The 24,371-nt window shown below is 39.8% G+C and overlaps 1 protein-coding gene across 3 annotated transcripts in view; it reads left to right on the top strand.

The window, feature by feature from the left end:
- Positions 1-22,725, top strand: part of UBE3D (ubiquitin protein ligase E3D) — a 164,263-nt gene extending 141,538 nt beyond the window's left edge. For all 3 annotated transcript variants that reach the window (XM_044246552.1, XM_044246561.1, XM_044246570.1), the window contains one exon: positions 22,246-22,725. In XM_044246552.1, coding sequence (XP_044102487.1) covers positions 22,246-22,266 — 21 coding nt within the window. In that variant the 3' untranslated portion in view covers positions 22,267-22,725. The remainder of the gene's footprint in view (positions 1-22,245) is intronic.
- The last annotated feature ends 1,646 nt before the right edge of the window (positions 22,726-24,371 follow it).

Genomic DNA, 24,371 nt, shown 5'->3' on the forward strand with positions numbered 1-24,371 from the left:
GGGGCTGCTTGGCGTGCCAGAAAGCCATGTCACGTGCAAGGTTTGGGAGTTAAAACTCACTAGTGCTTTGTCTCTTGAATCCCTCTCTACAAAGTAGTTTCTCTGGAATCAGTGGTTCAAGTGTCTGATCGATGATGAACATAAAGCTGGAGTATTTGAATATGTCAAGGATAGTGACCAAAGTGTAAGGATGCCTTTCTTGTCCACCACCTACCACTTCTAAAACTCCATGCCATTTTAAGCAGTAAAGTTAGGCAGTGGGGGAAGGACTGCATCCAGTTTCGTTCCCCTACTGTGCAGCAGATGTGCCCACAGGAACAACGGCACAGTGTGAGGTTGTCAGGTTTCCAAAAGAATTTAGCTAATGGGCTTCATTGCTTACAGACCTCGAATCCTGGAGAATCATCGTGAAGGTTAGAGACAAGTATAGAATTTCCGGCTTCTGAGAGTGAGTGAGTGACGAAGTTTTTGTGGACCATTTTTTTTTTAACTTGGGAGTTCTAGTGCTCCACCCAAGAATGAAGCAGCAACTCCTCCATAAAGGGAAAGAAAGCAGATGTGAATGCCTGTGTTAAAAGTCAGTTAATTTAAACTTAAAGAAGAAGTTTTTGGCAAGGGAGAAGGCCAGAATATTGAAGGAGCTCTGCAGCATCTCCTCCAGAGGCATTTCTGAATAATATCTCCTGAATGGCATAGGTGTACAAGTAATGGGAAAAGCTGACTCAGGGCTGCCTCCAGGCTCAGGAGAGAATGTATTCCGGGTACCACTGTAAGATTAGGGAAGGTCTGAAAATCACAGGCAGGAAGGCTAATGTTATACAGTTCAGATTCCCCCAAGGAAAGAAATGTTTATGAATTTCAACTTTTATAACCTGAGTCATGAGCTACTTGTTTTCTGCAAACATCAGAGTTAATAGTACCTGTACCATAATCTAGTTCACAGCATTACATTTTAGGATGCATTTTTCTTTCCACTTGTGAGCAACCTTTTACTTTGACCTGGAAATTTCCTTGGAGATTCAGATAGAACCACACAAATCAGTTACTAGCCTGTTCCTGGGACCTGTGGGACAAAGGGACATCCTTTGGAATTCATCTCCCTGCCCCATGCCTGTGGCTCCTCTCCCTGTGGCTGCCTCAGACCCCAGGGCTTGGTGGAATGCATTGCGAATGGGCCCAGGAAGTGTGTGGCGGTCCAGGTTGGGGGAGGGAAACCTGGCCCGATGCGCAGCCTGGGCCCCGGCCCTGCCCCAGTCCCGGGCTGCTTTCTTGCCCCAGGACTGTCTGTGTGTGGACTGTCTAAACATTTCCCTGAGGCCAAAATTTAATCCCCTCGGGAAGTTTGAGTTAGAGTAGGCCAGTTATGAGTTATACAAGCGGAAGAAGGGAAGATAGGAAGAGCGTGTTTGAAAAGAGTTACTGAAATGACTCCCCACACCCATCCATCTTTCCCCCAGCATTTTTTGGATATTTTCTTAGTCAAGTTTTTATTAAAGTATAATATGCAAGAAAGTACATAAATGTACATCAGTGAATATTTTTTAAGATTTTATTTATTTGAGAGAGAGACAATGAGCAGGGGCAGGGAGGGGCAGAAGGAGAGGGATAAGCGGACTTCCGCTGAGCAGGGAGCCTGATACCAACACTGGGCAGGGATCGTGACCTGAGCCAAAGGCAGGCCCTTAACCAACTGAGCCGCCCAGGCACACTCCTGAGTGATTTTTTAAGAAGTAGGTCCACCTGTCTAACTAGCATGCAGATCAAGAAATAATAAATGGAGTGTGGATCCTGACCTCCAAAGGGCATCTTCCACTCTGACTTCTGTCATAAGTGGTGATTATGGCCTAGTCCGAAATATCCTGTGGGTGGAGTCATACGGGGTGCCCCGTTGTGTCTGTCTTCTTTCAACATTAGGACTGCATGTGGCGGTCGCTCATGCGTTCCCACTGCTGTATAGTGTGCTCGTTTACGACATAAACTGCAGTTCATTCTTCAGTGAACAGACATTCGGGTGGTTTATAGTTTGTCGCTACTGCAGGCAGCACAGCTATGAATATCCCTGTAGAGTCTTTGGTGCTTGTGTGTTCTTCTCCGGCGGATATTTACCCAGGACGAAAATTATGGATGTTCAGCTTTAGTAGATACTTGGCAGTTTTCCGAAGTATTTGTACTAATTTAAACCCACAGGGTGTATGAATTCTGGTTCCCCTAAATCATCAACCACACTGGATATTTTCTTTTTTTTTTTTCCCTCTTTTCAGCCATTCTGATAAATGTGGTGATAGCTCATTGTGCTTTTAATTTGTTTGCCCTAAGGACTAATGAAGTTGAGCACCTTCTCTGTCCATGGGCCACATGGACATCCTTTTTGGTGTAGTGTCTACTCAGGTCTTTTGCCCATTTTTTAAATGGGGTTTCCTATCTTTTTAGTGATTAGTTCTTTGTACATTTTACTCTGTCCTTACTGATGATGTGCCTGCTGGATCTGTCCATTGCTGGGTAGAGCGTGTTGACGTCTCCAACTATGATCATAGTTTCACCTGCTTCACCTTATACTTCTCTTAGTTTTTGCCCCATGTAGCTTGATGCATTGTTGTTATATCCCTACAGGGTAAGAATTCTTAGGTCTTCTTGGAGAATTGATCCCTTTATCATGATGGTAATAGCTCTTGCATGTCTACTTTGTCTGAAAATAACAGCTACTCCTACTTTCTTTGATTAGTGTTACTATAGTGTGTTTTTCTCTACCCATTTACTTTTAATCTATGTGTGTCTTTCTACTTAAACAACATTTGGTTGGGTCTTATTTTTTATTCATTCTGACAACCTCTGTCTTTTAATTGGTGCATCAACACCAACATTGGTGTTGATGTTCAAAGGGATGATTTATATTAGTTGAGTTAATATCTATGAATTTGTTGCTGTTTTCTATTTGTTGCCTATATTCCTTGCTCCTCTTTTTGTTTTCCACTCCTTTTCTGTCATTTTGGTTTTAATTGAGTATTTTATAGGATCGCATTTTCTCTCCTGTGTTAGTGTGACGGTTATACTTTTTTAAAAAACCTTTTTAGTAGTTGCTCTGGAGTTTACAATATACATTTATGACTAATCCAGGTCCACTTTCAGATAACACTATACCACTTCACAGGTAGTGTGAATACTTTATAATAACAAAAAAATCCTAATGCCTCCCTCCTGTCACTTACATCATTTCTGTCACTCATTTCACTTGTATATACATACACCCACACAAGATATATACATAAGCATACATAATCAAATACATTGTTGCTATTATTTTTTGAACAAACCATTATCTGTTAGACCGGTTTAAAAAAAGGTTGTATTTTACCTTTACTTATTCCTTCTTCAGTGTTCTTTCTTTCTTTATGTAGGTCTGAGATTCTGACCTATATCATTTTCCTTCTAAAGAACTTTTGGAGTGCCTAGGTGGCTCAGTCGGCTCAATGTCTGACTTGATTTCGGCTCTCGTAGTCTCAGGGTGGTGGGATCAAGCCCCAGGTTGGGTTTTGCCCTAAATGTGGAGTCTGCTTAAGATTCTCTCTTGCTCTCTCTCCTGCCACCACCCCCACGCCCACCTCCAGCTTTCATGCTCTCTCTCTCCAAAAAGAAAAAAAAAAAAACTTCTTTTTTTTTTTCAATTTCTTATCTTTTTTTTTTTCCAATTTATTTATTTTCAGAAAAACAGTATTCATTATTTTTTCACCACACCCAGTGCTCCATGCAAGCCGTGCCCTCTATAATACCCACCACCTGGTACCCCAACCTCCCACCCCCCCCGCCACTTCAAACCCCTCAGACTGTTTTTCAGAGTCCATAGTGTCTCATGGTTCACCTCCCCTTCCAATTTACCCAAATTCCCTACTCCTCTCTAACGCCCCTTGTCCTCCATGCTATTGGTTATGCTCCACAAATAAGTGAAACCCTATGATAATTGACTCTCTGTGCTTGACTTATTTCACTCAGCATAATCTCTTCCAGTCCCGTCCATGTTGCTACAAAAGTTGGGTATTCATCCTTTCTGATGGAGGCATAATACTCCATAGTGTATATGGACCACATCTTCCTTATCCATTCATCCGTTGAAGGGCATCTTGGTTCTTTCCATAGTTTGGCGACTGTGGCCATTGCTGCTATAAACATTGGGGTACAGATGGCCCTTCTTTTCACGACATCTGTATCTTTGGGGTAAATACCCAGGAGTGCAATTGCAGGGTCGTAGGGAAGCTCTATTTTAAATTTCTTGAGGAATCTCCACACTGTTCTCCAAAGAGGCTGCACCAACTTGCATTCCCACCAATAGTGGAAGAGGGTTCCCCTTTCTCCACATCCTCTCCAACACATGTTGTTTCCTGTTTTGTTAATTTTGGCCATTCTAACTGGTGTAAGGTGATATCTCAATGTGGTTTTAATTTGAATCTCCCTGAGGGCTAATGATGATGAGCATTTTTTCATGTGTCTGATAGCCATTTGTATGTCTTGATTGGAGAAGTGTCTGTTCATATCTTCTGCCCATTTTTTGATGTGTTTGTCTGTTTCGTGTGGGTTGAGTTTGAGGAGTTCATTATAGATCCTGGATATCAACCTTTTGTCTGTACTGTCATTTGCAAATATCTTCTCCCATTCCGTGGGTTGCCTCTTTGTTTTGTTGACTGTTTCCTTTGCTGTGCAGAAGCTTTTGATTTTGATGAAGTCCCAGAAGTTTATTTTCGCTTTTGTTTCCTTTGCCTTTGGAGACGTATCTTGAAAGAAGTTGCTGTGGCTGATATCAAAGAGATTACTGCCTATGTTCTCCTCTAAGATTCTGATGGATTCCTGTCTCACGTTGAGGTCTTTTATCCATTTTGAGTTGATCTTTGTGTACGGTGTAAGAGAATGGTCGAGTTTCATTCTTCTACATATAGCTGTCCAGTTTTCCCAGCACCATTTATTGAAGAGACTTTTTTCCACTGTATATTTTTCCCTGTTTTGTCAAAGATTAATTGACCATAGAGTTGAGGGTCCATATCAGGGCTCTCTACTCTGTTCCACTGGTCTATGTGTCTGTTTTTATGCCAGTACCATGCTGTCTTGGAAAAAAACTTCTTTTATAACATTGCTTGAAAAGGCAATTCTACTGGCAACAAATTCCTTCAACTTTTGTTTTTCTGAGAAAAACTTCCATTTCTCTGTCACTTTTGAAAGATAATTTTGCACGATACAGAATCTAAGTTGGTGGGCTTTTTTTCCCCTCAATACTTTAAGTATTTTACTTTACTCTTTTGCTTACATGGTTTCTGATTAAAAAGTGGATCTAATTCTTATCCTTGTTCCTCTATTGGTAAGGTTTTTTCCCCCCCTCTTTGGCTTTTTTCAGATCTTTTCTTTATCTTTGATTTTCTATGATTTGAAAATGATGTGGCTAACTATAGTGGGGTTTTTTTCGGGCATTTAATCCTGCTTCATGTTCTCTGAGCTCTCTGTGGTTTGGTGTCTGACATTAATTTGGAGAAAATTCTCAGTCATTATTTTTTCAGGTATTTTTTCCATTCCTTTCTTCTGCTGGAATTCTCATTACAGGATATTCTGGGTTTGTTTGTTTTTTTTTTTAATCAGTCTTTTTTTCGTTGCATTTGTTTTTCAGTGATTCTATTACTATAGTCTCAACTTCAGTGATTCTTTCCTCAGCTATGTATGGTCTACTATTAACCCCATCAAAGGCATTCTTCATTTCTGTTGTGGTGTTTTGATCTCTAGCGATTCTTTTTGCTTCTTTCTTAGGATTCCTATCTCTCTGCTACAATATACATCTGTTCTTGCATGTCCTGTTTTATCAGAGTCCTTAGTGTATTAATTGTTGTTGTTTTAAATTCTCAGTATAATTCCTTCATGCCATGCCTGGTTCTGATCCTTGCTCTGTCTCTTCAAAATTTGTTTTTAACTTTTAGTATGCCTTGTAATTTTTTCTTGATAGTTAGACATGATGCACTGGGTAAAAGGAACTTCTATAAATAAGCCTTTAAGAATATGGTGGTGAGGTGTATGAAGAGAGGAAGAATTCTGTTGCCCTATGATTGTCTTAGTCCCTTATTGAGCCTATGCCTCCGGACTGTGAACTACAGAACTGTTTCTGTTTTTTTTTTCCTCCCCTCAGGTGGGACAGAATGGCTAGAGCTGACTGGAGTTGGCTATTTCCCTTTCCCCAGGTAAATTTGGCTCTGGTAATACCCCAGCAGGTTAGGCTGTGGTTACCTGGCTTCCCCAGAAGACAGACCTTGTTAAGAAGAGAGTGCTCTGGTACTTCTGATTAGAACTTTTCTCCCTTCCCAATCTGGAAGCATGAGAGGATTTTTTTTTTTTTCTTGGTATTTGCTATGAGAACATTGGTAGAGCCCTAGGAGATGAATCTCACAAATTGTGGAGGCACATTATAATGGATCCCCTTAGAGTCTTTAGCTCTCAGACTTGTCCACACAGAGCCTCCAGCACTGCATCAACTGAGTTCAGGTTTTCCTATTGTGGCACTAGTTCTCACAGCAATTTCTGTTCCAGTAAGCCACAACTCCCTGTACTCTCTTGTCTCTCCAGTCTTAGAGGTAGTGGTTTGCCCTGTGTCCACCCCACTCATCTTGATCCAAGAAGAGTCATTGATTTTTCAGTCTGTTCAGCTTTTTACTTGTTTGTATGGACTGGCAACTTCTAAGCTCCTCACATGTGGAACCAGAAACTAAAAGTTCCTTCAATATTTTTTTGTTTCAATAAACATTAATTGAGTACAGTTTGGATATGAAATGCATTTATTAAGCAGATGAACTCTCCTAAGTTTAAAATATGAATTTTTTTTTTTTTTTGCCAGTCTTCTTCAACTATACTCTGGGGGTGAGGAGGGGGTTATTGAGGTCTCTTTTTCTTTCCTTCTTTCAGTAATATGTAATATTTAATGAAATGTGCAGCTCTTAAAAACTCAGATGAGTTTTGACAGTTGTATATATACTAGGTTTCTTGGCCTTGGCACTATTAACATTTTGGACTAGATAATTCTATGTTTTAGGGAAGCTGTCCTATTCATCCCTGGCCTCTCCCTACTAGACACCAGTAGCATCCCCCTAGTCATAACAACCAAAAGTTCCTCCAAGCATTGCCAAATGTCCCCTGGGAGGCAAAATCACCCCAGTTTAGAACCACTGATATATAGCCATGTACCTAATGTTGAGAAAAGAAGATATAGATCATATCCATTCCTCCAGAAAGTTTTCTTTGGATTCTTTCATTAATCTACCTTCCCTCCAAAAACATCGTATCTGATTTGTATCATCTTAGGTTCATTTTGCCTATGTTCAAACTTTGCATAAACTGGATCATATGCTGTGTATTTTTTTGGTCTGGTCTCTTTCATGTAACATGATGTTTTTACAATTTATCCATGTTACTGCATTTATCAGTGGTTTATTCTTTTTCATTGCAGAATAGTCTTCCATTGTATGACTATGCCATAATTTGTTAATAATATTCTGCTTTTGATGGCCACTTGGTTGGTTTCTGATTTGGGGTTCCTGTGCATAAGTCTGCTACAAATACTCTGTGGATGTCTTTTTGTAGACATGTTTTCATTTCTCTCAGTGAAGATCTAGGAATGGCATTTCTAACTTTCCATAAACTGCCAAACCCTTCTGCAAAGGGTTCTGCCATTTTATGCTCCCAGAAGGTATGTCTGAGTGTTGTAGTTGTTCCAAGTCATCATCCACAACATCATTTGGAGTTTTCAGTCTCTTTTATTTTATCTGTTCTGGTGGGTATCTCATGATTTTTGTTTGCATTCCCCGGATGACCTAAGATGTTGAATACCTTTTCAGGTGCTTTCTGGCCATTCATCTTCTTTTTTGAAGTGTCTTTTAAAGTCAGTTTATGATTAATTTGTAGGAGTCCCCATTGTACCTCCTACCCCACATGGTAGTCTCAGAGGAACCTGCTTCTGTGCCTCAGGGACTGAGAAACCTTTTGCCATCTGAATATATTTGGGCCAAATTATAAAAAGCATTGTGAAATATACCCTTTCTTTTTTTTGTTCTCTCTGTTCCCAAACATACTGTGAGGTTTAGAGAGTATTTTCCTTTAGTGAGGTCAGAAATACTACTAATGAGCCAGACAAGTATATGAAACCACTTCTGTTTTCTTTGGGATAGTCTTTGAATGCCCGCATCCTCACACAACAATCAGCCCTATGTCATCCTTCCACAGTTTTGACAAATTACCAGCAGGGACCTGTCCCCACACAAGGCAGTGAGTCACCTTTGTAATTCTATGTCTAAGAGAGGTTCTTGGTGAGTCTTTTTCTGGAAGCATTCTTTTACTCATACAGGAATGTCTTTACCTAGTTAAAAAAAAAAAAAAAAAAAGTTCTCTATGGAGAAAGATGCCTTTTTCCATCTAAGTTCTCAAAATAGAACTAAGCTATTCCCTTTTAATTCCAGTGGAAAAGGAAGGGACTCATGAGCTTTCTTTGTTTTTAGTTTCTGTCCACCAAAATAATTTGTTGCTAATGTGGTATTTTTTAAAAAACCTGTTCCCTTGCTGACCAGACAAAAAGATTCATCTCTGAGTTGTTTAGGACCTGGTTTCTGAACAGGCTGCCAGGGTGCTTGAAGCTTGGTGTTTTCTCATTGAGCTTTGAAAAGGGAATATGCTGAGTCCCAGAGGAAAGTATCTTATGTATACATGAGGTAACAAGTACAAAGTGTAATCTGTAGTTGTGATCTCTAAATACCATCCCCTTTTTTAAAGGAACCAGGTTCCTTGGGGAAATGGCTGATTTTTATGTCTAAGGTATGAAATATGTAAGGTGAGGCTGAGTCCTCCCGAATCCTTCCTACCAGCAGGCAAAAAAAAAAAAAAAAAAGAAAGAAAGAAAAGAAAGGTAAACAAATGAACAAACAAAAAACTATTATAAACTACTAGGATCCTATCAATAGGACTCAGGCTCCAAGGTGGAAAGATTCTCACGGACCAAGAAAGTACAAGTTGAGTATCAATAGGCATAATGACTGCATTGGATTAAAGCATATCAAATATATTTTAAATGTATGAGTTCATAATGACAAAAAACTACAAAAACAGTCACCATATTCCAGTCTATGGGAAACCCGACAAAACAAAAAAAATCTGCTTTCTTTGAAACATAAAAAGCAAAAGGAGAAAAAGGGAGAGAAGGGGACCTTATGATTTAAAAGACACATGAATTGTAATAATTGGAGCATATTTGGATTCTGATTTGAACAAACAACTACTAAAACATTTTATGGGCTAGTTGTGGAAATTTGATCACCACCTGGATATTTACAGTAAGAAATTATTAGTGTTTTAGATGTGATCATGGCATTATTGTGGTTTTATTTTTATAGTAGTCTCTTTTTAAAGATACATACTGAATTATATACAAAATATTAGGTCTAGGATTTGCTTCAAGAGTTGTGGCAGGGATTTGGATGAAACAGAATGGCCATGAGCTGGTAATTATTGTTTCTGAGTAACATTTATGGACTTATTATACTGTCCTCTTTACCAGGAAATGTTAATATCTGAAATTTTTCTTAAAAAACACTTAGGTGTCTTGCAGATTGCTGATGTCATGGGTTAACTGGTGGAAGTTTGAAAAGGGAGGGATGGCTGATAGGGATCACTGGACTTGAGTAAGGAGCCCTATCCTGCTGGGTTTCTTTATAGGATTTTCAGAACAACAACATCAGTATCCCACTAAATCAACCTTCACCCAACAATTTTCTCTTCCTGTTTGTTTATTAACATCATATTAAGGTTAAGAACCTAGGGTTCTTGAGAAAAGCAATGAGATTGTACACCCTTATCTCACACTAGGTTTTGGTTGCCCAAATGGCCTTACTGAGGGACTTCCATCTGGGCCTACTTATTTCTTATGGGTTAGGAAGATGAAGACGTCTCAGGGAAAGAAATTTCAGGGAAACTTCTAAAAAAGCATTGTTTCTTTTCAGACATTTTTACCCCTAAATCAATGGAAAATAGAAAGCATTTGTCAAAAGTGATTAAAGCCTATACCGAGTGGAATAGTTCAGAGACCATAAGCACACCCAGTAGAATACTTGTTTATGCTCACAGCCTTTTAGCAATCGAGGTATGTTATAGACACCCAAAACAATATGTGAGTTTCAAAATTTGCTTCATTCCCCATCGAAACATAATGTATTTTTTCCTCTCTTGATTGACTTAGACAAGTTAGAGTCTTTACTCTCATCAGATCAAAACTTCTGTTTCCATGTCTCCTCTTAAAACTCTAATGCTGCAAAAATTATTTCTCATTTCACTGTGAAATAACCCTAGATACTTGATGTTCCATTTTGTAACTTAACCATTCATGAATTTCAGACCTTTTTCAGGCAAATGGAGGAAAGATTTTTGACTAAGTAGCTTTCTCAAACACGAGTATGGAGAAGAGATCACCAGTTTGGAGCCAGTCACAAACATGACAAGTGTCTGGTGTAATCCTTGACCAGCAGAGGATGAGGGTGACCCCTTATAGATGAAGAAACTAAGGCTTGAAGACCAAGTAGCCTGACCATGTTGTCTCTGGAAAATACATGTGTTCTTTCTCCTAAACCAAGGCTGTCTGTCTCAGGTAGATGTTGTGTCAGCCCTGACTTGCATTGAATCTTCATTTAGTGATGCCAGCTCACAGAACTTGCATTTTTGTGGAGAGATGTCAAGATCCAGGTTTCATAATGAATTAAAGGCCAGCATTTTGTGGCAGTTAGCTGATTTTAAAGGATGCTGGTATTTCCCAACAAAATATAGTCGAACTTTGGTCATTTCCAAGTATTTGATGCCCCAGTAGCCAGAATAGTCTAGTCCACATTATAATGAATGAGTGGTAATAGGTTGTGTTTATATCCACTGATGCATTCCCACTGTTTTACCAAAGATCTTGAATAATCGGTCAGGCTCTTCTTTGTAGTTAATATTATGATACAGTTTAGATATATTTGATAAGGGCCTGATTGTTGTACATGCAGCCAAATAATTTCATGTATTAAAGACTCAATTGCATAGTCTTTCATCCTGCATTCAGAGCTGGATTTTTAAGTAGATTATGTTGCTAGCAAAGGATATGCTAGTTATCCTGGGGTTACTCCCCTGTGAGTGCCACCCATTACACACCTCCAGAGAATACCTACACAATCCTGTCAGTGGCCTCTGGGCTTGGGGTTATTTTCCACATAACAGGTGATATTTGGCACTAAGCCTTCTACATTCTGTATTTGCAAATACTGTAGGTTAGCAATATTTCTTCAATATCTGCAATTTTGGCAACTGTCACTGGTAAATGTTATTGTTACTTAGGGTAGTGTAAGCAAAAACAAAAACCACACAAAAAAACCAGCCTTAGTTAAACTTTGGATATTTCATATATATATATATATCAGCCATTTGTACTTCTTTCTTTAAAAATAAAGAAGCATAGGGGCACCTGGGTGGCTCAGTGGGTTAAAGCCTCTGCCTTCGGCTCAGGTCGTGATCCCAGGGTCCTGGAATTGAGCCCCACATTGAGCTCTCTGCTCAGCAGGGAGCTTGCTTCCCCCTCTCTCTCTGCCTGCCTCTCCACCTACTTGTGATCTCTGTCTGTCAAATAAATAAATAAAATCTTTAAAAAAAAAAAAGTAAAGAAGCATAGATTCATTCATGAACAGCAGACAGAAGGAAATACATCTGTAGCAATATTTATAAAATACATGAAACATTTAGGTATAGCAATAATAATAATAAGCTCTATTCATTTATTGAGGGGTTCATCTGTTCAGGGGCTGCCAGGCCATTTACATTCTTTATCACTTATCCCTACAGCCTTCAGTGGTCAGAGTAAGAGGGAGCCAAGGGTCTCAGTGGTCATTTGGCTCAGAGGGTGGGGGCAAGGTGGAGGATGGGGGGTGCAGGTTTAGTCTCAGCTTTCCCTTAGTCCAGAGTCTAGATCTTTGCTCTCCTACAGCTTGTAGCTGTGTGCAGACTGGTGCCTTCTCATACTAATCTGTTTTTATATTACTCTGTTTATTATAATCTATCTCCAGCTTTCCAGTCTTTCCATATCAATTAGAGTTCACCTTCCTGTACCTTCCTAATATCCCTCTGATCTTGTGGCTTCTCTTGGAGCTTAGATGGTGTGCATAAAACTTATGACTCTGAACCTTGATTATTACACGCCCTTTTCTAGTCCCAGACCCTCAGCTGTTCTAGATGTGGAGAAACCCCATAAGCAGTTCCATGTAAAAGAGCCCCTCTTTGTTTTCTTGGAGCATAAAGTGAAAAAAGGCGAAGCTTGAAGTAAAACATCACAAAGCATTATCCTCTTCAGTGTGTTCCCCTCTGTCAGTGCAAGAGTTTACTTTTGTTTCATTTTGTAGTTATAACATCCCCATAAGCCATTCTCTACCTGCCCTTTAAAATAAATAGATGAATTAACAGTTTTGTGATCCTGTTTATTTCTAGCAACTCCAAATAACTGGCTTAAGAAATAAATGCTGTTTATTTAAAAATGGATATATTACCATGTTTTCCTTTTTAAAGATTTATGTGTTCTCAAATATTATATTTTCAAAGTAATGTCTAAGTAGTAAATAGCCAAAGAAAATAAGCATCTGGTTACAATTTGATCCCTTTCTTGCCAATCCTTAACTGTTATTCAATGATTCCAAGTCATAATCTTTTTTACTGAACTGCCTAAACTATGCCAGTATAACTCATCCTGTTTTTTAAACTTACAGACAAAAATTCCTTTCTGAGATTTTATGCCAATTTCTCATCTGTCCTTTTGGCTCTCCTCATTTGCCAGAGCTTTCTCTTCTAATCAAAGAATTATTTTCTCTTTACAAGAAAGGCTTTAATCTGGATTCTAGCTCTTCTTTCTCTTACTGACGTCTAATCCAAAAGAAGTAATCTACTTTCTTCTTAAGAAATAGAGTGCCTGCATCATTTTAACTGCTATTAAAATTGGAATATTATGGATTCTTCCCTCAACTAAAGTTACTATAGCAATTATCTCTTGACCATAATTAAGTAGAAGGGAGCTTTTATGATGGAATGAATACTAGGCTCAGAAATAAAGACCTGTTTGCAAACCCAGTCTTGTTCCTTGCTTATAGTAGTGAGCAAAAGTTACTTATCTTCTCTGAATCTTGGTTCCTCTTTTATAATTTGGGGACAATTAAATTAGATATTTAATTCAAGTGGATTTTGTAAGGATTTAGTGAGATGAAACTGTGCCTGGCACTTTTTTTTTTACTGCATAAAAAACATATTTACTAAAGAACTTTTATAAACTATTAAAAAAAAGAAATTAAACCCTGTTGGTAGGTAAAGAAAAAAGATGTGAATTCAGTTAACCAATTCACAAGAAAAACTAATTATTAAATAAACATTTGGGAGAATGTTTAAACTCAGAGCAATTAAATAAATTCAAAAAGCACTGAGATGTCATTTTTTAAATTAGTGCCGATTAAAAAATAAAGACCTAATGGTGATGACATTGCCAGTTGGTGCAGCTCATTGGAAAAAATGTGCATCAAATTATAACAATATTTATACCTTTCAATCTAGTAATCCCACTTCGAAGACTCAATCCTAAAGGAATATTATAAAATATGGGAAAAATCTAGAAACTTAAAACTGATTAACCATTGCTTATGAGCTTAATAAACTTGGGAACAATGTAAGTTTGTAAAGGATTAAGTTCGGATGAATTATTTTACGCTACTAAAATAAAAATAGGGACGCCTGGGTGGCCCAGTCCTTTAAGCGGCTGCCTTCGGCTCAGGTCATGATCCCAGTGTCCTGGGATCAAGTTCCACATTGTGCTCCTTGCTCAGCAGGCAGCCTGCTTCTCCCTCGGCCTCTGCCTGCCACTCTGCCTGTCTGTGCCCTCTCTCTCTGACAAATAAATAAATAAAATCTTTTTAAAAATATAAATAAAAAGAATACTCACTAAGCAACATGTACAAATGTTTATGATATCAAAAAATACACACTTAACGATAACAGATATGAAAAAAGTACATCTTAAAACTATAGAGAAATAGATCCAGGTGACAGTTTTTTTTTTTAAAGATTATTTATTTGAGAGAGAGGAACAGAGACGGGGTGGGAGTAGAGGGAGATGGAGAGAGAATCTTCAAGCAGACTCCTTGCTGAGTGCAGAGGCCAATGTGGGGTTCAGTACCGACCCTGAGCTAATGACCTGAGCTGAAATCAAGAATCGGTCACCGACTGAGCTACCCGGGTGCCTCTAGACACAAGTGATAATTACGTTAGATTATTATAGCATATGTTTTTTTCTTTTTTCCTGTTTCTCCAAATATTTTGTAAGGTGATATTACTGTTTTTTTAAGGTAATATTACTTTTAGGAGTAAAATTAGAATTTAAGTCTAATATATTCAGTCTGAAAAAAAAAAATTTAGTGAGTGCTTATTATGTGCCTAGAAAATCTGCTCTGACATTTTGAGTCTAAAAACATGCCAGAATCTTTCTTCATTATTTACTCCAGAGCAATAAAAAAAGGCAAAAAAGAATGTGCTTAGTGGACTATTTTGAATAAGTAGTTCATATACAAACTAAGATTTAAGGTGCTACTGTGTGTAACCTAAGTGTTTAATACTAGGCTGTCAGCCCAACTGCATTAAATGTGATGGTATTCTGTCTCACGATAGCCATCTGCTTCCGGACTCCTTCCAAAATTAACGGACTGGCTTAGTCAGGTCATTCCACGGAGGAAAATGGGATCTCAGTGATATATTGACCAGAACATCAATGTGGGCAAGATTTTTAATAATGCATCTGAAAGCTACATGTAGAGGTAACTGGACTGAAGTAAGCTAGACAAGGTCATTTGCCAAGAATTGGAACATGTTTTTATTGTTGAAATTTTTATTGAAATCATTGTCGATTCACTTGTAGTTATAAAAAATAATGTCAGAGATTGCTTGTGCACTTTGCCCAGTTTCCCTCAATGGAAACATCGTACAGAACTGTATAGTATGGTGTCACAACCAGGATATTGACATGGTACCGTCTCTCCCATCTCACTCACATTTCTCTGGTTTTATTTTACTTCTTTGTGTATGTGTGTACATGTATATGTTGTTCCATACAATTTTATCACCTGTGTATGTTTGTATTTCTACCTCCACAGTCAAGACATTGAGCAGTTCTATCAGCATTTCAACCAGGATTTATCCTATTGCCCTATAATACTCCTACCATCTCTCCTCTCCCCACCAGCCCTAGCCCCTGGCATCTGCTACCCTGTCATCTATTGTAAAATTTTCTCATTTCAAAATTTTGCATACATTGAAACACAATGTGAAAATCCAGAAAATAAACCCACAAGTGTATGGTCAATTAATCTTCAACAAAGCAGGAAAGGATATCCAATGGGAAAAATAGTCTCATCAACAAATGATATTGGGAAAACGGGAGAGCTACATGCAAAAGAATGAAACTGGACCACTTTCTTACACCATACACAAAAATGAATTCAAAATGGATCAAAGATCTAAATGTGTGACCTGAAACCATAGAAATCCTAGAAGAGAACATACGTGGTAGCTTCTTTGACATCAACCATAGCAACTTCTTTCCAGATAGGTGTCTTGAGGCAAGGGAAACAAAAGCAAAAATACACTGTTGGCACTACATCAGAATAAAAAGCTTCTGCACAGGGAAGGAAATAACAAAACTAAAAGGCAACTTATGGAATGGGAGAAGATGTTTTCAAATGATATATCCAATTAAGGGTTAGTATCCAAAATATATAAAAACCTAAAATTCAACACACAAAAAACAAATAATTCAATTAAAAAATGGTCAGAAGACATGAACAGACATTTCTCCAAAGAAGACACACAGATGGCCAACAGACACATGAAAAGATGCTCATCATCATTTGTCATCAGAGAAATGCAAATCAAAACTGCGAAATGAAAACAATAAGATTCCACCTCAACACCTGTCAGAATGGCTAAAATTAACACAAGAAACAACAGGTGTTGCCGAGGATATGGAGAAGGGGGAACCATCTTACATTGTTGGTGGTAATGCAAACTGGTGCAGCCACTGTAGAAAACAGTATGGAGGTTCCTCAAAAAGTTAAAAATAGAACTACCTTATAATCAAGCAGTTGTACTACTGGGTATTTATCCAAGGGGCTCTCTATAGCCCTTTCCCTAAAAAGTGTGGTAAATCAACTTGTGCCTTCTTTCTGCTCAGCAAAATTCTGCACTCATGCACCTGAATAGTTCTGGCCCCAGGACCATCCCTCACAGCATTGCAATTCTGCCTCCTTAATGTGTTCATAGCACTTTGTCACTGTTAACCAGGGGGACTCACAGCCACAGCCTCACAAGCTAGTCTCTCCTGCATCCCTGACAGTAGGGTCAGAAAGCATTTTATCTGGCATGTTTCTCACTTGCTTGCCTTTCAGAAGAATTACTATGTACGAGTAAAATAGGAATTTAAAATATCTAAACAGACTGAAAAAAGATCTAAACAGACTGAAAAAAGTCTATTTAGATGGAAGAAACCAGTCATCTGCTATAGGCAGGGATTTTATTTCCCAGGCGAGTTCAGGGTTCAGATCCCCACCTGGGATTTCTAATTGGACTGATACCCCATGTATATTGTCTCGTGCATGTCAATAGTGAGAAAGACAAGTAAGAACGAGCATAGCTTCCTTGAAAAATTACTTAGTAAAGTGGTTTTGCTGCTAAATATTTGTCTTAATACTGGAGGAAAACACTCCTGTGTTTCGGAGCTCTGATAACTCTAGTTCTGACAGAACTTATGTGGTCTGACGCCTGTTACCAACGGGACAGCACAGTGGGGTTTTCACAGCCCCACGTCCATGCCTGCGCTGGTACTGTGGGTTCCCCCCTGCCGACTTCCTGCGGTAGTTATTCTGTAGGAATGAGAAACTCCAAAGACTTTTTGATTCGTGATTGGTGGTGTATGTATTGTGGTGTACAGTTTTGTATCATGCAGTTGAACACCCACCCAGAATTAATTTATTTTAACAAATGCATCTTGTGCTTGAGGCCATATATTTTCACGTCACATGTAAAGACTCCCACTATCTAAATGTTGGCCCCATGCATCTGCTGTCATTAGCCCACTTACTGGGTTTGCTTCCCAGAACTGGAGGCTTCAGTGCTGGCATCAGAACTCATGGTTCACAACAGTGTTACAAGAGCACCGTCCAGTTTCAGCAGTATTTGCCACTGTCCCCTTATTCTGCAAGAACTGATGAGAATGTCAAGTCTGGAGTCTACTTGCTTGGGGGAGTAGAACCAAGATCCAGTAACTGTCGAATCAGTCCACGTTTGCAATGCTGTCTAGAGAGGAAAGGGCACCAGTCTTCCTCCCTTCCCCGCACATAACCTCTCTTCTGATACTTGACATACTGTGGGCTTTCCACCTAGATGTCCACTGCAAAACAGTCATGCTTACCCGCTTCCCACGTTGATGAAAATTGGCAGGCTTTTTATTTACATGTAAGTTATCATAGTGCATCCAGGGCTTAGAGAACATACAAGGTCAAGGTTTCAAATAATTCATAGACGTCTGTCTTACTTCTTTTTTCCTGCTTTCTAAATGCCCTTACTGATTTTATGCAGACCGTGGAGTTGGAAGACTGTGCCGATGTTCCCTTAGTCTAGAGTTTCAGTCTTCAGTTAAGTGGACACATAATTGCTGTCATTTTAGAGGGACAGGCTCTTCTTCCTCATTGATTTGTTTCTCTGGTCTTTTGTTCATCCCTCCTGTTTGCTAGTTATTCCTTTAGCAAGCCACCGCCTGTGAGAAGGAAAGAGTGTTTGCCCCGCCGGGCCGTGCCAGCTTTTTGCCTCCCCGTCAACACAGTATTCATAATCAGAGTAATAATGACCTCTCTCAGGGTCCTGCCTCAGAAATCATCCTTCCTTTCATAACCCAAGAATAGTTTTTTTCCTCCCAGCAGGCATTAGGCATCCATCTTAAACTTATCCCGCCTTATTAGAATCATCTCGTTCCTGGGCTGTCTCCCCCACTGGCAAGTTAGCACCGTGAGAGAGGATGCCTTCTCAGTGTGGTCTGTGACTGGGTCAATCGCTGGCACCTAGACGACACGCCACGATTCAGTGACTTGAATGAATAAAGCCAGCGTGCAGCCCCAGAAGGGAATACCTTATCCTATTTACCCAACGTAAAAAGTAGAATTCAGGAACTATCAGCATGGGCTGGACCCATGATGAATTAGTGAGTTAGTAAAAATGGCTTCATGTTATGTAAGATGTTACATATATTTGACAAGTGCTTGAAAGAGTCATTTTCTGATTTTTTATATTTACATTTTATTTTTTATTCTGTAAATGAGGTTTGATTTTAGAAACTTGTTTTATAATATAAAGTATAAACTCTCTTTTCCATGCCATTAAAGCATTCTGTTTCAGAACATAACTTTGAACATGAGCCATACCCACACAAAAATACATATTGAAGGCATGCTTTTATACATTTATTTTTTAAAGTCTACAGCACCCTTGAAAAGGAACATTTGGGTATGGCTGTGCATATTCTAACGAGCCTTTTCTAAAGCTTAGTTATTACGAAGTTCACGTTTTCCAGTATTTTCCAGTTTTATCTGTCTTGTTTAGCACACCTCAAAGCACTTAGATAGCCTTTGCTTTTAATGCTAATGTTATCTTGTGCAGCGTACCTTAACAGCGTATTTTTTTGCTGATTGAAATTTCAAATCTGTGTTGAAGAATTGAATTTAATAATATGAATTTGTTAACTAAGATGAAAGAACACTAAAAAGTGATTAACATATTACATAAATTTATGGAAGCATTTTAAACTTAACATCTGGTCAAGATATCATATCAGCCTAGCCCTGTTTGTTGTGGTTGAAGAAGATTGTTTTTAGGTGATGACTCAAAGCCGAAACATTTATTTTTAGACCTCTTAACTTCCTCTCCCTCTTCCTATTCCCAGCTTTCCCAATTCAGGTGCACAGAATATGGAGACTCCGGAGACTCCAACCTTATAGCCAACAGGAAAGAATCCCTCTTTTCCTGTTTTTTTTTTTTTTTTTTTTTTTTTAAGACTTTATTTATTTATTTGACAGAGAGAGAGATCGCAAGTAGGCAGAGATGCAGGCGGGCGGGGCCGGGGGGAGTGGCGGGGGGAGTGGCAGGGGGAGTGGAAGCAGGCTCCCAACTGAGCCCGATGCGGGCCTTGATCCCAGGACCCTGAGATCATGACCTGAGCCAAAGGCAGAGGCTTAACCCACTGAGCCACCCAGGCACCCACTTTCCCTGTTTTATGATAATAATACATACTTTTGTAACTATATGTTCCAGAAATGTAACAGTGGAGCCTGAAGCTGTAGCTTTACTTTTGAGAATAAAACTAAAAAGATGAAATACAGGGAGTTTTCTCAGTGTAATGAAACAAAATTATCCTCAAAATAAATGGCAGTTATGGAAAGCAATTTTTGCTGTCATGGATAAAAGTTGGAGAACACAAAATCAGTGTTTGATATACATTAACTCACAGTGTTTTAAATAAAAAAGAAGCTAAAGTGCATTATACAGTACCTGTTCCTAAGGATGATTGCAGTTTCTTGTTATGAAGTCCGAAAAATACGTTACATACTTAGCAGGCAGAACTATGAAAACCAGAGATGAAAAAAAGACATAATAGGTCAAATTTTAAAGTTTTTCTTTTTAGGGCCAGGGAGTGCAGCGCCATTTTGCAGTATTTAATCAGCACAGTCTCTTATGCAGCTGTTCCATCCCAAGTTCATATTCACAGGCATGCAAAAGAAAATAAACCTTTGATACTTGAAGCGATAATGAAGATTAAAAGTCCCCAAACCTCTGCAGTTTACCTCATTCATCTGAAAACTTCTAGTGGGAAAAGCATGCATTGAGACTCAAAATTTCTTCCTCAGTCCGTGATTGCCACTTAATAGCTCTGTCTCCTGAGTGAGTCACTTAATTTTTCTGAGCTTCTGTTTCTTCATTTGCTTTATGTAAATCACAGGTTGTGCCAAGGGTGAATACATTCCAAAGAGGCTTCCTATGCTATGAAGTGTTTTGCAAGTGTTGGGTAGATCCTGTTATAATTCCCATTTTGCAGATGAGGAAGGGCTGAGAGAGACTGCTGACAAGTTTGTTGAAGGTCACATGATTGGCGAATAAAGATCTAGTTTTAAGGCACCTGGGTGGCTCGGTTGTTAAGCATCTGCCTTTGGCTCAGGTCATGATCCCAGGATTCTCGGATCAGGCCCTGCCTCAGGCTCCCTGCTTGGGGGCTCCCTGATCTGCGGGAAGCCTGCTTCTCCCCTCCCTCCCCCTGCTTGTGTTCTCTCTCTGTGTGTCACTCTCTGTCAAATAAATAAGTAAAATCTTTTAAAATAAGAGAGAAATCTATTTTTAAGATCCCGTGTCTATAACGTTGATATTTTTCAGCATCAGTACTATTGACATTTTAGGACTGATAATTCCTTTCTTGTGGGGGGGCTGTCACGGGCAGCATCATGTGTCTAACAAAACCCCTGGCCTCTACCTCCTCGATGCCAAGAGCATCTCCCAATTTATGATAACCAGAAATGTCCACAGGCGCTGCCCCATGTTCCCTGGCAGGCAAAATCACCTCAAGTTGAGAGCCACTGGTCTGTGATTTGAGAGCTGAAGTTATTAACCACTTGGATGATGACATTTATCAGTATTACCATTATTCTGAGTGGTTCCTGATCGGAACACTCCATGACATAGCAATTTTCCAAATTTTTAAATAAAAAAGGAGATAACTGATTTTCATCCATGGTTTCCCTATTTCTGAATATGAACAGGGGCATTGTCTTCTCTGGAAGGTCCCCATGAACCATTCCTACAGAGGCAGAGACACCGTCTATAGTGAGCCAGAAGTCACACTGAGCGACCTTCCCCTCTAATTCTGTGGCCAGCCCCTCAGGGGCCCCACTGTTGTCTCTTGAACTGCCGCTTCTCATCTGGTATATGCATGGACCCCTGATATCACTGAAGAGGCACAAGAGAGAAACCCATGTATTTTCATACCCATGATCTCGTTTAATCTTCACAGTAAGCCCTTGAAGTTTGTATCTATTGTCTGCGTTTACATTTTGTTTAGAAATCTTAATAACCTCTCTTCCTGGCCTGCTCCTTCAACTTTGGTGTCCTCACTGCAGAACCTGATAGAGAAAACTCAGCAGGAAGTTGATATGGAAACTCAGCAGGTGCCTTTCTCACCAGCACTGGATGAAGAGTAACATCCTTCTGAATTACTCAACATAAAGCAGATGCTTTCTGCCCTGCATGACTCTTCCTTTTTCCTTTCCCCTTAACAAGGATCATTAAATACATGCCTCCTTTGACTGCATTTTGGGGACTTAAGAACCAACTGTCCAAGAGCTGAATGTGTTTATTTCTGTTGCTCACTCTTCCCTCTGCCCAGCAAGGCCAAGCATGAGCTTGCCAGGCCTCCCACACTCCCCCATCTTTGTCACTAATCTGCAGTCTGCTCTCTTCCTGATACTGGCACACTTCCCAATTTATTATCACCACTGAATGAAAACATTCTACACTTTTATACTTAGCTTTATTGTTTGTTTCTCTGTGGTTTAAAACTGTTGGGAAAATAGATGCATTTGATCTGGGCCTCATTCAATTTGTAAGTAGACTTGCCTGGATTTTTTTTACACATTAAGTTTTAAGATCAGTTGCTACTGACAAGCACAATAAATATAACTGAATGTGATGAAAAGCATTGGCATGACTGAGGAGAGGCTAGCCTTGAGGAACTGGACTTGCCCGGGAATCTTCAGGACTCAAAATTCTGCTCAAGGAAGGGCCAAAACAGCCATTGGGACCAGTGATTCCCGAAGAAGACTGGATCACTTCACAGCAGTGCAATCCGAGTGTCAATTAAACTTTTATTTATTTTTTTCTTTAAAGTGCATGTGAATCATGTTAGTTACTCCATGGTTCATTAAAAAAGGAGTAATTGGCTCCCGCTGTAAAATGGCAGTGTCTGGCCCCATGAAGAGTCATTTTTCTTTCTTAGATCAGCTTGCATCCTCATTGACCGGATTTACCGGATTCTGATTTGATGTGCACATAGCCATTTCATCGTGTTGTATAATAAAGCATCATGGGTTTTTCTTGCTTCTCCAGGTGGCCTTTTTGAAGATGTAACTGTTGGAGCTGAGGCCTCCTTTCCCCACAGACAGCTCTCCGGCCAGAGCATGCGGGAGGTCCGTGTTCTGCACAGTGGGCCGTGGTCACAGACAAAGGTACCAGAGCTCTAGAGTCAGTGTGTGGCATTGAAGTTGTGAGTTGGTCCTTTGCCATATAGTCTCTAAGAGAAGAGTTCACTTCAAATGTAACGAGAAGTAAGGTGGCAAAGAATGTTCCAGTAGCAGAGAAGTTATGACTCTGTTTCCCACAGAGAGAATATTCAGGTATGTGCTATGTCAGCAGTACCTGGAAGGATGTTCGCTCGTGGATTACAAACTGCCCATTCAGTTTGTGGAAAACAAATTTTTAGAAAGAAAAATACAGAATTTTGTATACCTGATTCAGAAGGGATGCTCTGTGAATAAATGTGTGTTGAATGAATGATTATCAAATTAAAGGTTTTCCTGTGTGTGCAAACCTGCACGTGTTTTTTTTGTTGTTGTTCCTTATTCCCTTTACCAAATACTGTGGCCTATGGACAAATGGACCTCACTAGCCTCCCAGTACAGAAGTGTCTTAATCCTTGTGTGCCAAAGCAGGTGGAGAGGAAACCCTGGAAGGAGAAGGACAGAGCTAGAGGGAATCCAACAGAGCTCCAGTGAGTTGCTGATTTCACAGAGAAAGTCTGTCCTTGCCTGCTATCACCATCTCCGGGTAAAGCTGGGATGGGGGCGGAGCTGGGCCGATCTCCTTTCCCACTCTGCAGTCAAGAGGAGGGGCTGCATCTACATCCAGCCTACCGGGGTTCATCTGAGCCTGCAGACTACCACCACACGCTCCCCCACAAACACACAGGGTTTAACCTCCCCTAATTTCCTAATACTCAAAATACCAGTGTTCCTCAGCCTTGTGCTTTGTGGAACTTTTTGTTTCACCAAGACACTTGCTTCCCAGCTACGCAGCATGGTGGGGCTCTCCTAATCTGTCACTGGCAGACGGGCAGAGGCATAAAACCCATCTGTTTGACCTGCAGAGCCCCTTTATTAAGCACAGTCGGAAACATGGAAGATCTCAGTGATCTGTCCAAGACACATGGCCAGAGACAAGAATTAGTTTGGCTTCTCGTAGACTACTAAGCTCCCAAACTCAAAGCTGGTTTTTCATGCTTTAGATTTCTCCTTGTCTGTATAGAGCAGGATTTTTCAACGTTGCCATTTACCTCTGGGACTACGTGATTGTTTGTTGTGGGAGACTGTCCTGTCCTGTGGGAAGGAAAGATCTTTTTCCCTATACCCTCCTAGGTTCAATGGCTGCAGCTTGCAAATAAACTGATAAAAAACAGATTAACAAGAAAAAAAAAACAATTATATACCTCCACACGGGAGTTTCACAAAGGAATAAGACCCAGGAGGTGGTCAGATAACTAAGGTTTATATACTATTTTAGGCTAAACAAAGAAGGAAAAGAGTTTCAGGCTTCTTGGCAGGGTAGGCAAATTATAGGAAGGTGAGGGAAGGAAATGTATGGTAATAGGGTTGTCTTGTTATGCAGATAAGTTTCTCAGATGATAAGAGTTGTCTCCCAGAGTAGCTCTCTTCCGGGTACAGACATGTCCTTACAAATGGAAATTTCCTTTATAAATGTAAATTTCATTTGCGAAAGAGGAAATTTATACTTTATTTTTAGGCAGTTAAATGGAGGTAAAGAGCTTTTTCTGCTTCTGCTGGCTCTCAATTGTCTTTAGCTCAAAATAATCCTTGTGTCCCAGGTGTGGATGTTGGGGTGACAAAGTCCGGCTGGTGTACCTTTCAGGGCACAAAAGGGTATTTATTTAGCAGCATCATTGGCCTCTACCCACCAGATTCCAGTTGCCCCCTACCCACTTGTAACAACTAAAAACATCAGCAGACATTGCCCTCGTGTCCAAAATCGACCCTAGTTGAGACCCACCACCTTAGAAAATGAAACAAGATTTTGTTGATAGGGAAAAACTGTAATCTAAGATGGCCGACCAAACCAGCAAGGGAATTCCAAGCCATTCCAGGTTCTTCTTTCCTACCCTGTTTCCCGTGCGCACCAAAAGTACCAAGTATGTGGAGGTAGAAGGGTATAAATCCCCTTCC

Source organism: Neovison vison, chromosome 1, assembly GCF_020171115.1.
Source record: "Neovison vison isolate M4711 chromosome 1, ASM_NN_V1, whole genome shotgun sequence".
NCBI classification, from domain to species: domain Eukaryota; kingdom Metazoa; phylum Chordata; class Mammalia; order Carnivora; family Mustelidae; genus Neogale; species Neogale vison.